Source organism: Gopherus flavomarginatus, chromosome 5 (assembly GCF_025201925.1).
Source record: "Gopherus flavomarginatus isolate rGopFla2 chromosome 5, rGopFla2.mat.asm, whole genome shotgun sequence".
Classification (NCBI taxonomy): domain Eukaryota; kingdom Metazoa; phylum Chordata; order Testudines; family Testudinidae; genus Gopherus; species Gopherus flavomarginatus.
The window spans coordinates 26,116,588-26,128,747 of record NC_066621.1 but is presented as its reverse complement, the minus strand read 5'-3'; the positions used below and the strand labels follow the sequence as shown (position 1 = coordinate 26,128,747).

The following is a 12,160-nucleotide window of genomic DNA, read 5'->3' as shown; positions in this document are numbered from 1 at the left end:
CTTTCTCACTAGGTTTGTTTTTCCCCATCTTCTCATTTTACAGATCCTTTTGCCTCCAGTTTTTGGCTTCATGTCTCTGTCATGCTACTTGCCTAGGCCTGGATCAGTTACCAGGCTCCCTCTCTGTCTCTCCCTTTCAGTCTAAGTCTCCAGCAATTTCTTCTCAGTTCCCTTCACTGTCTTGAGGGTGAAGTCCACTGGTGAAGGGCATGTGCCTTAAAGCGTGTAAAACATCATGTGAATTTGGGATTCTAGATTTGTTTTCCAACCTTTGCAAGCAGCCATCTGTTTAATCGTGCTAAATCCTCACCTGTAACTAGAAGCTGCTTTCCACTCATGCCATGGCATCACTGAGGGTTGGAATTGGGATTACTCTTGTTCTTGCCCAATTTACCATGGCTTGCACTGCTCACTGGGCCAGCTACCCCTAGCACTGCTACCATGAAGCACTCAAAGCTTGAGATATGATTTTTAAACCAAAGACTTTAGAAACATTTTTAAAAAATGACCTTCTGGTTTTTAAGCCTTTAGAGCATGCTCTGGGTCCCACTTTCAACTTTGTTCACAGCCAGGATGGTTAGAAACTTTTAAAACTACTTGATTGAGTCTCACATATTCACCCGACTTCAGCTGGAGCTGTAAGAAAAACACTGTCAGGTGAATGTCAGATTGTTGGTTTGTTTGAAAAGTGTGAATTGGGAGTGCTTTGTTCCAGGTGGGCCTTGAGTGGGCCTGACTGTTATAAAAAGGCAGTCAGCAGCGAACCAGCTGAGCAGCTAACACCAGAGGCTAACAAGCGGAGTTTGCCTGGGAATTCGCCTGGGGAGAGCCCACCTAGGCTGTCATCTCATGGGCTTCTGTGAGTTGCTGCAACAGTAGAGGAAGCTCTTAGAAGGAAGAAATTATGGATGATGAGCGATCAGCTGTTGTAACCTGCACAGGATGTGCCATGTTTGTCTTTCTTCCACAGGACAGAAGTGACTTTGTCTGTACAAAGTGCAAGCTAGTCTCCATATTGGAAGAGAAGGTTCAAGGTCTGGAGCAACAAGTATTGACCCTGCATTGCATAGGAAAAAATAAAAGATTTCCTGGACAGACATCAGAATATGCTTCTATGGGCACAACATTCTGAAGAATTGGAGCAGGCTGTGCAGAGGGGAGAGAGGGATGGTGAAGAAATTTGGCAGCATGTGACCTCCAGAAGAAGAAAGAGGAGCATCCATGTACCAGCAATGGAGATACAGATAAGTAACCGTTTTCATATTCTCTCCACAGGCACTAATGCGGAGAGCGGACTAGATGATATATCTGAGGGAAGGGAGCAGAAGGAGACTTCACCGATTGGAAGGCGTGAGATGCACTGTCCTAGGAATGGGGGTTCCACGACCACCAGTCCCAAGAAGGAGGGTGGTGGTGGTTGGAGACTCCCTCCTCAGGGGGACTGAGTCATATATCTGCTGCCCCAACCAAGAAAACCGAGATGTCTGCTGCTTGCCAGGAGCTAGGATTCACAATGTGATGGAGAGACTGCCGAGACTCATTAAGCCCTTGGATTGCTACCCCTTCCTGCTTCTCCATGTGGGCACCAATGATACTGCCAGGAATGACCTTGAGTGGATCACTGCAGACTACGTAGCTCTGGGAAGAAGGATAAAGGAGTTTGAGGCGCAAGTGATGTTCTCGTCCATCCTTCCTGTGGAAGGAAAAGGCCTGGGTAGAGATCGTCAAATTGTGGAAGTCAACGAACGGCTACGCAGGTGATGTCGAAGAGAAGGCTTTGGGTTCTTTGACCATGGGATGGTGTTCCAAGAAGGAGGAGATCTAGGCAGAGATGGGCTCCACCTAACGAAGAGAGAGAAGAGCATCTTTGCAAGCAGGCTGGCTAACCTAGTGAGGAGGTCTTTAAACTAGGTTCACCAGGGGAAGGAGACCAAAGCCCTGAGGTAAGTGGGGAAATGGGATATCGGGAGGAAGCACAAGCAGGAGAGTGCAAGAGGGGAAGACTCCTGTCTCATACTGAGAAAGCAGGACAATCAGCGAGTTATCTTAAGTGCCTACACACAAATGCAAGAAGCATGGGAAACAAGCAGGGAGAACTGGAAGTCCTGGCAGAGTCAAGGAACTATGATGTGATTTGGAATAAGAGACTTGGTAGGATAACTCGCATGACTGGAGTACTGTCATGGATGGATATACACTGTTCAGGAAGGACACGCAGGGCAGAAAAGGTGGAGGAGTTGCACTGTATGTAAGAGAGCAGTGTGACTGCTCAGAGCTCCGGTATGAAACTGCAGAAAAACCAGAGTCTCTCTGGATTAAGTTTAGAAGTGTGAGCAACAAGGGTGATGTTGTGGTGGAAGTCTGTTATAGACCACCAGACCAGGGGGATGAGGTGAACGAGGCTTTCTTCTGGCAAGTAGCAGAAGTTACTAGATCGCAGGCCCTGGTTCTGATAGGAGACTTGAATCACCCTGATATCTGCTGGGAGAGCAATACAGCGGTGCACAGACAATCCAGGAAGTTTTTGGAACATGTAGGGGACAATTTCCTGATGCAAGTACTGGAGGATACAACTAGAGGCAGAGCTCTTCTAGATCTGTTGCTCACAAACCAGGAAGAATTAGTAGGGGAAGCAAAAGTGGATGGGAAGCTGGGAGGCAGTGACCATGAGATGGTCGAGTTCAGGATTCTGATGCAAGGAAGAAAGGAGATTAGCAGAATATGGACCCTGGACTTCAGAAAAGCAGACTTTGACTCCTTCAGGGAACTGATGGGCAGGATCTCCTGGAAAATAACATGAGGGGGAAAGGAGTCCAGGAGAGCTGGCAGTATTTTAAAGAATCCTTATTGAGGTTGCAGGAAAAAAACATCCCAATGTGTAGAAAGAATAGTAAATATGGCAGGCAACCAGCTTGGGCTAACAGTGAAATCCTTGCTGATCTTAAACACAAAAAAGAAACTTACAAGATGTGGAAGATTGGACAAATGACCAGGGAGGAGTATAAAAATATTGCTCAGGCATGCAGGAGTGAAATCAGGAAGGCCAAATCATACTTGGAGCTACAGCTAGCAAGAGAGTTTAAGAGTAACAAGAAGGGTTTCTTCAGGTATGTTAGCAACAAGAAAGTCAAGCAAAGTGTGGGCTCCTTACTGAATAAGGGAGGCAACCTAGTGACAGAGGATGTGGAAAAAGCTAATGTACTTCATGATTTTTTTGCCTCTGTCTTCACGAACAAAGCCAGCTCCCAGACTGCTGCACTGGGCAGCACAGTGTGGGGAGAAGGTGACCAGCCCTCTGTGGCAAAAGAAGTAGTTCGGGACTATTTAGAAAAACTGGATGAGCACAAGTCAATGGGGCTGGATGCGCTGCATTCGAGGGTGCTAAAGGAGTTGGCAGATGTGATTGCAGAGCCATTGGCCATTTATCTTTGAAAACTCATGGCGATCGGGGGAGGTCCTGGATGACTGGAAAAGGCTAATGTAGTGCCCATCTTTGAAAAAGGGAAGGAGGAGAATCCGGGGAACTACAGGCCAGTCAGCCTCTCCTCTGTCCCTGGAAAAATCATGGAGCAGGTCCTCAAGGAAACAATTCTGAAACACTTAGAGGAAAGTGATCAGGAACAGTCAGCATGGATTCACCAAGGGCAAGTCATGCCTGACTAACCTAATTGCCTTCTGTGAGGAGATAACTGGGTCTGTGGATGAGGGGAAAGCAGTGGATGTGTTATTCCTGGACTTTAGCAAAGCTTTTGATATGGTCTCCCATAGTATTCTTGCCAGCAAGTTAAAGAAGTATGGGCTGGATGAATGGACTAAAAGTGGATAGAAAGCTGGCTAGATCGTCAGGCTCAACAGGTAGTGATCAACGGCTCCATGTCTAGGGGCACTCTGCTTGAAACCGGCTGCCAACAAGGGTCTGTCCTGGGGCTGGTTTTGTTCAATATCCTTCATTAATGATCTGGAGGATGGCGTGGACTACACTCTGAGCAAGTTTGCAGATGACACTAAACTGGGAGAGGTGGTAGATATGCTGGAGGGTCAGGATAGGATACAGAGGGATCTAGACAAATTTGGGCCAAAAGAAACCTGATGAGGTTCAACAAGGACAAGTGCAGAGTCCTGCACTTAGGATGGAAGAATCCCATTCATTGTTACAGATAAGGGACCGAATGGCTAGGAAGCAGTTCTGTAGAAAAGGACCTAGGGGTTACAGTGGATGAGAAGCTGTATATGAGTCAACAGTGTGCCCTAGTCTCCAAGAAGGCTAATGGCATTTTGGGCTGTATAAGTAAGGGTATTGCCAGCAGATTGAGGGACATGATTATTCCTCTCTATTTGGCACTGGTGAGGCCTCATCTGGAGTACTGTGTCCAGTTTTGGGCCCCACACTACAGGAAGGATGTGGAAAAATTGGAAAGAGTCCAGTGGAGGGCAACAAAAATGATTAGGGGGCTGGACCACATGACTTATGAGGAGAGGCTGAGGGAACTGGTCTGACTACCAAAAGGAGGCAGCCAGACAACTCTCCAATACCAAATTCTACAGGCCACTTCCCTCAGATCCCACTGAGGAATACACTAAGAAACTACAGCATCTACTCAGGACACTCCCTACACTAACACCAGAAGAAATCAACATACCCCTAGAGCCCCGACCAGGGTTATTCTATCTACTACCCAAGATCCACAAACTCGGAAATCCTGGACGCCCCATCATCTCGGGCATTGGCACTCTCACTGAAGGACTGTCTGGATATATGGACTCTCTGCTCAGACCCTATGCCACCAGCACTCCCAGCTATCTCCGTGACACCACTGATTTCCTGAGGAAACTACAATGCATTGGTCACCTCCCAGAAAACACCATCCTAGCCACCATGGATGTAGAGGCTCTCTACACAAACATCCCACACACAGATGGAATACGAGCTGTCAGGAACACTATCCCTGACGATGCCACAGCACAACTGGCTGCTGAGCTCTGTGCCTTTATACTTACACACAACTATTTCAAATTTGATGACAATATATATCTTCAGATCAGTGGCACTGCTATGGGCACCCGCATGGCCCCACAATATGCCAATATCTTTATGGCCGACCTGGAACAACGCTTCCTCAGCTCTCATCCACTCACACCCCTTCTCTACCTACGGTACATTGATGACATCTTCATCATCTGGACCCATGGGAAGGAGACTCTGGAAAAATTCCACCACGATTTCAACAGCTTCCACCCCACCATGAACCTCAGCCTGGACCAATCTAAACGGGAGGTCCACTTTCTTGACACCACGGTGCAAATAAGTGATGGTCACATTAACACCACCCTATATCGAAAACCTACCGACTGCTATGCCTACCTTCATGCCTCAAGCTTCCATCCCAGGCACATCACACGATCCATTGTCTACAGCCAAGCACTGAGGTACAACCGCATCTGCTCTAACCCCTCAGACAGAGACCAACACCTACAAAATCTCCACCAAGCATTCTCAAAACTACAATACTCACACGAGGAAATAAGGAAACAGATCAACAGAGCCAGACGTGTTACCCAGAAGCCTCCTACTGCAAGACAAACCCAAGAAAGAAACCAACAGGACTCCACTGGCCATCACATACAGTCCCCAGCTAAAACCCCTCCAACGCATCATCAAGGATCTACAACCCATCCTGGACAATGATCCCACACTTTCACAGGCCTTGGGTGGCAGGCCAGTCCTTGCCAACAGACAACCTGCCAACCTGAAACATATTCTCACCAGTAACTGCACACCGCACCATAATAACTCTAGCTCAGGAACCAATCCATGCAACAAACCTTGATGCCAACTCTGCCCACATATCTACACCAGCGACACCATCACAGGACCTAACCAGATCAGCCACACCATCACTGGTTCATTCACCTGCACATCCACCAATGTAATATACGCCATCATATGCCAGCAATGCCCCTCTGCTATGTACATCGGCCAAACTGGACAGTCTCTACGGAAAAGGATAAATGGACACAAATCAGACATTAGGAATGGCAAAATACAAAAACCTGTAGGAGAGCACTTCAACCTCCCTGGCCACACTATAGCAGACCTTAAGGTGGCTATCCTGCAGCAAAAAAACTTCAGGACCAGACTTCAAAGAGAAACTGCTGAGCTTCAGTTCATCTGCAAATTTGACACCATCAGCTCAGGATTGAACAAAAAGACTGTGAATGGCTTGCCAACTACAAAACCAGTTTCTCCTCTCTTGGTTTTCACACCTCAACTGCTGGAACAGGGCCTCATCCTCCCTGATTGAACTGACCTCGTTATCTCTAGCTTGCTTGCTAGCATATATATACCTGCCCCTGGAAATTTCCATTACATGCATCTGAGGAAGTGGGTATTCACCCACGAAAGCTCATGCTCCAAAACGTCTGTTAGTCTATAAGGTGCCACAGGATTCTTTGCTGCTTTTAGAGATCCAGACTAACAGGGCTACCCCTCTGATACTTGAGGGAACTGGGATTGTTTAGTCTGCAGAAGAGAAGAATGAGGAGGGAATTGATAGCTGCTTTCAACTACCTGAAAGGGGGTTCTAAAGAGGATGGATCCAGACTGTTCTCAGTGGTACCTGATGACAGAACAAGGAGTAATGGTCTCAAGTTGAAGTGGGGGAGGTTTAGGTTGATTATTAGGAAAAACTTTTTCACTAGGAGGGTGGTGAAGCACTGGAATGGGTTACCTCTGGAGGTGGTGGAATCTCCTTCCTTAAAGGTTTTTAAGGTCAGGCTTGACAAAGCCCTGGCTGGGATGATTTAGTTGGGGATTGGCCCTGCTTTGACCAGGGGCTGGGATCAGATGACTTCCTGAGGTCCTTTCCAAACCTGAGATTCTATGATTCTAATGGTGATAGATGGAGCCTGCCAGCAGGGTTCGTTTTAAGTCCATTATTAATGTAGAACCATAGACTATCAGGGTTGGAAGGGACCTCAGGAGGCCATCTAGTCGCACCCCCTGCTCAAAGCAGGACCAACCCCAGAACAGGTTTTTACCCCAGTTCCCTAAATGGCCCCCTCCAGCATTGAGCTCACAATCCAGGGTTTAGCAGGCCCCTGAGCTATCCCTCCCCACCATAGAACCGGCATGCAGCAAAAAAGCCCATAGGGCCACAGCTGGAGGCCTAGGACAAGGCCTGGACTCAGATGCCTGCGTTCTGCTCTCAGCTCTGGGGCCCGGATCCAGTAGGGGAATAGCGTATTGTACCCCGGGGCAGCTGGTGGCAGCGTGGAGGAACCTCGCTTCCACAGGGCGCTGCGCCTTTAAGTGCTCTGGGGAGCGGGACTTGTAGACACATTTCCAGGTTGCAAAGTCGAGGCTCTTAAATTCAACCAATTAAAGAAACAACAACCTGCTCTGCGCATCCACTAGCCAATCAGAGAACGGTCGCGGGGTAGTTTAGGATTGAGGGGAAATAAGATTAACGGCGGGCCTAGGCAATCACTTTATGCGAGGCCAGCCAATGAGCGAGGCCTTTCTGGAAGAAGGTGGTGCTTGGAATGCATAATTGACAAGGAGGGAACCTAATCAGAAGGTAAAGGGTCTGGTCAGGTTCGGCCCATGTTACGTTGCTAGGGGGACGGTGTGAGTGCTTGCGAGATAGAGATGGACAGTTCATGAAGCCAATCAGAATGATGAGGCGCTCTCGGCCACATGAACGGGGAAAGCGCCCTCGTGGAGGCGGGGCTTGTTTCTTTAACGGAGATTGCCGTTTCCTCTAACCAATGAGAAGTGGCATCTGGGTGCGTGCTGTCCAATGGGGGACTGAAGGCGGGGCAGGGCGAAGCCGGGGTCCGGACGCTGACAGGGGCTGGGCCGGTTAGTGGCGATGGGGCTGAGGGAGGCTGCGCTGTTGGGGACCCTCCTCCTCCTGCTGCTGCTGGGACCCGACCGGCTGGAGGGGGCCCGTGGCGGGCCGCTGCAGAGACGGCGGGCGGTGGAGCCGGGCTGCGAGGAGCTGCGCGGGGTGGAGCCCATCCTGGGCAACAACACCTACCAGGTGCGGTGCGGGGGGGGCGGACAGACCGACACACCTCTTCCCCCCCGCCGCCGGGGGCGGACAGACCGACGCACCCCCTCCCCCCCCCGCCGCCGCCGGTCTTGCCGTGCCCAGAATAGGGGGTACTGCCCTGTGCCAGCCATGCCCCCCTGGTCTTGGGGGGCTCCCACGCTGCCTTGGTCTTTGCCTCCTCTCAGAGCCCCAAGGACAGCAATTCACCTTCCTCCTCTTGCAGGCGGGGGCCCGGGGGAGCTAAAGCTGGCCCCCCACCTTGTTTTCTAGCGCTAGTTGCCAGTGCGTTCAAGACATCGCTGCATACAATAGGTATTGGGACGGGGGGCAGCTGGTCTTTGCCTGCGCAGCCAGGAGCCGAGGCGGTTAAGTTTGTACAGAGCAGGTTCCTGCCACGTGAGTGTCTATTATGGCAAATGTCAGTGTGACCTTTGGTAAGTCACTTCCTAGGTTGGTGCCTCTGTTTCCCCATCTACTGAATGGGGATAATGGAACCCATTTTGCCTGCAGTTAGAGAGGTATCTTTACCTGCATGTGTTCAGGTGAAGGCACCCCGAGGTGTTCGACACAACGTTAAAGGGTTCTCTGCAGGTCCTCTATGGGCCTGCAATAGCGCAGAGACTAGCCTGCCCTTCGCTTGGTTTACCTGCATGTGTCAGCGAAGGGCAGGCTAGTCTCTGCGCTATTGCAGGCCCATAGAGGACCTGCAGAGAACCCTTTAACGTTGTGTCGAACACCTCGGGGTGCCTTCACCTGAACAGCATTGTATCTTCTCCCTGACTTTCAAAGTGAGATTGAAAACAGGTCACTTTGCTGATGCTGAGTGAGCGGCAGAGGGGCCATACTGCTGCTCCTGTGAGATTGTCAGGCGTCTGAGGTGCTGAGTCTTGTTGCATCTGTGGAACTCTGTAGCAGTCTCTGAAAAAAACAAAACAAAAAACCACCATTCCCTCGCCCCTCAGTCATCTGTTAGCCACAGTTCACTGACCTAGTAGAGTGCAATGGCTCCAAAGATTGCACCTGCATGTATACTGCAGGAACCTGTGCTCCACTGAGAATGAGCATAGGGGCATATAATCCAGACTGTAACAGGCCCTTAACTATAGCAGGGCAATTCACTGCTGCTGTTGCATTAATAATCTGCTGTAGAAAATCCTATTATTTGGTTCCTTCTGTATCCCTCCTGTCTCTCCCTATTCCCTTTATGGCTTTAGCAGATGTTTGTTTCACTCTTGGTGTTTTTCTTTGTGATTTAATTCTGTACCTGAGATGTATTACCATTTTGGGGATCCCCTGAGAGGCAGAACTATGTCTGGCAGGCTTATCCCCCTTTCCTCTGGGGAGGGGTCTCTTAGCTGGGTAGAGCCTGAGTTAACAGTTGATTCAGTGGCTTCTCTTTCTGCATTTTTATATTTTAAACTTTAAGTAATAGCTAAGATGCTATTCTCACAGAAGATGTGATGTGTCAGCACTTCACCTGAATGCAGTAGCTTCTTAGTACAGTGATTGAAAGAATGAGGTGGAAGATTAAGGAGATGCTGCCAGGTTTGGTAGACCTAAAATCTAATATCCTGCTTATTTCCCATTTGTACAGACAGCTTAAATTTCAGTCACCTAACTCCACAAAAACTAAATGAGTTAGTCCTCTCTCCTAGTACAGGTCTCCCCCCAACAGCCACCTTACCAATTGCTTACTAGCCAGGAGCTAGTAGAAAAAAGGAGATGTTAACCCCAGAAAGATCTAGGGGTACTGTGCTGGAAGCCCCAGCTGCCTTCTGCTTTTGTGTAAATACTCTGTTTTATTGTTATGTCATGCTCCCAACTCATTCCCATCCTGCTTGCCTGTGGCATCCTGCCTGACACCTTGATTGTAACTCTATGAGGGAAGGAGTGTTGTCCTAGTTACTTGTCTGTCCGGCACTTAGCACAGTGGAATCCTGGTTTTTGATGGGGGTTACTGGTTGCTACTATAATATAGCAACTGGGAAGGGTCCTGGGATTCTTACTATTGTACTATCATCCCCCCCACCTGCCTCAAATAGGTGAGCTTCCTGGCTGCTTGGAAGGGCAGAGGTTTCCTCTACTCATATCACAGAGCCTCTGGGCTGCAGCAAGCCGGGAGGGGGGAGTGTGACTATTATTCCCCTTCTTTACCCAGCCTCTTCTTTGGGCCCTTCTCCCCCAGGAGCAGCTCCAGTGTCTGCCTCTGCTTTTAGCTTTCCAAATTAACAAGTGCTGGGAGAAAGAGACACAGATTTTAAGGCCAGAAGTGATGATCCTGGTCAGTTTTGCCTACTGGCCACAGCATTCTCAGTGCTATTGTTAATCTTAACTGCTCTTGTTAATTTCATGCTGTTGCTTGGCAAAGCTATGAGCAGAAGCAGAGGCACTGTCTGCAGACTCCAGAAGATAGGCACTGCATGGATTTACATGAAATTCGCATTTGGGAAGGTTTTCTTCGCAATCATAAGGACTAAAACCTTAGATTCTGTAGCAACGAGTGGTGAAGCCTACCACTCACTAGGCAGTAGTAAACCGGCCTGGCTTGGGTGATTGGGTTTTAAGCCCATTTCTATCAGCCTCTTCTGTACCTGATGTAGGATCAAAAGTTGGGATTCATTTGCTTACTCTTTCTGACACATTGGAGGTATTTAGTCCCAGTGTAATGTGACATTGTTTGTGGGTGCTTTATCCTGCCTTTGTGGTGGATGGGCCTTGTGGTATAATGGTATTCTGCAGTGTATCTGCTGTCATCCTGTTGTGTCTGGAGCTGAGACTTAAAAACCTTCTCTGGCTTCCTTCCAGGGATCGCAAAGCCCTTTACTAACACTTAGTTTAGCATCCCAACCTCCCTGTAACACAGGCAGTTTTGTCCCATTTTACAGTTGAGAAACAGGCTTAGAGAGGGCAAGTGTCTTGCCCAAAGTGAGTATATGACAGATCTGAGAACAGAGCCCATAATCCTGCTTCCTGTTTCTTTGCCTTAACCTACAATCCCATCCTCTCTCCCCTTCAGCGCATAGCTTCTGTAGGCATATAAAAAGCACTTAGTGCCTAAAAGAAACAGGCTGTGTCAGAAATCAGCTTTGGGGAATAACATGGTGTCTCAGCACAGAGAAGAATATGAGCATTTATTTGCTAGGACTGGCAGTGTTTTGTCCTAGCCATCTGTGATAGAACAGATCGTGTCTGCTGGAGACGAGAGAGCAAGCCATAGCTCTTACGCTTTTATTATGGGCCTCTGGAGTCCTGAAGAGGGAGTGAAATCTGGTATCTTCTTACGCAGCTTTCAGCCTCTGTTTTTGTTTAGCTTGCTCTCCCCCAGACCTTGAGGGCCCTTTCCTCCCAGAGTCTCTGCTTTATGCTTGAGAGGTCCAACGTCTCAGCTATGCCTGTGTGTGTGTCTGTGGGGAATATAGTCTGTTCCCCATTCCCCATGGAGGGGAAAGGGTCTGTCAGTCTTCAGTCCAGGGAGGCCTGACCAGAGCTTTCTGTACAACTGAAGTACTACTCCCTAGTTGGCCAAGCAGATGACACAAGACCTCCTTCCATCCCCTCCTTGCGCAGGCCAGCTAAGGTAACTTCCCAAACCCTCTGCAGATTGCTGCCTGGATAAACAGCTCTGTCTCACAGCAACACCTCTTCCTTGGGATTCTCACTGTACTGGGATGGCAGTTCCAAAGCTTCCAAGCAGCAGTAGGGTTGAGGAGAGAGCCAGTGGGTTTAATTCTATTGTTTGCTGGGCCTTCCTTCTCTGATCAGATGCTGAAACATGTGCCCACTTGTGGCTGCCTCCTGATGGGTTTGAAAACGTCCTAGCTCAAGAATACGCCTGCAAATCCAGGGTAGGGGTGAGGCTAGCATCAGCCAGTGTGCTCTCCTGCCTTAGTTGCCAAGTTAATGCATAGCACCTGCCAGCTGGCTTGTGGAATAATAGCAGCTCCTCCTCCCTTTGCAGGCGTTTCCTCTGGGTTAAACATGCCATATGGGCAGACCTGTTTGGGTCTGAAGTGTTTTGTTACCTTACATGTAAGAGGCAGTGTGTCCTAGGGGGCTGCGCATGGGACTGCGAGACAGCAGCTCTGGGGTTTCCATCCTAGCTTGGA

At 49.0% G+C, this 12,160-nt stretch overlaps 1 protein-coding gene across 2 annotated transcripts in view; it reads left to right on the top strand.

Moving 5' to 3' along the window:
- Nucleotides 1-7,870: 7,870 nt before the first annotated feature.
- The window catches only part of SORT1 (sortilin 1), a 57,958-nt gene continuing 53,668 nt past the window's right edge, over nucleotides 7,871-12,160 (top strand). For both annotated transcript variants that reach the window (XM_050956151.1, XM_050956150.1), the window contains exon 1: nucleotides 7,871-8,042. In XM_050956151.1, the coding sequence (XP_050812108.1) occupies nucleotides 7,872-8,042 (171 nt within the window). In that variant the 5' untranslated portion in view covers nucleotide 7,871. The remainder of the gene's footprint in view (nucleotides 8,043-12,160) is intronic.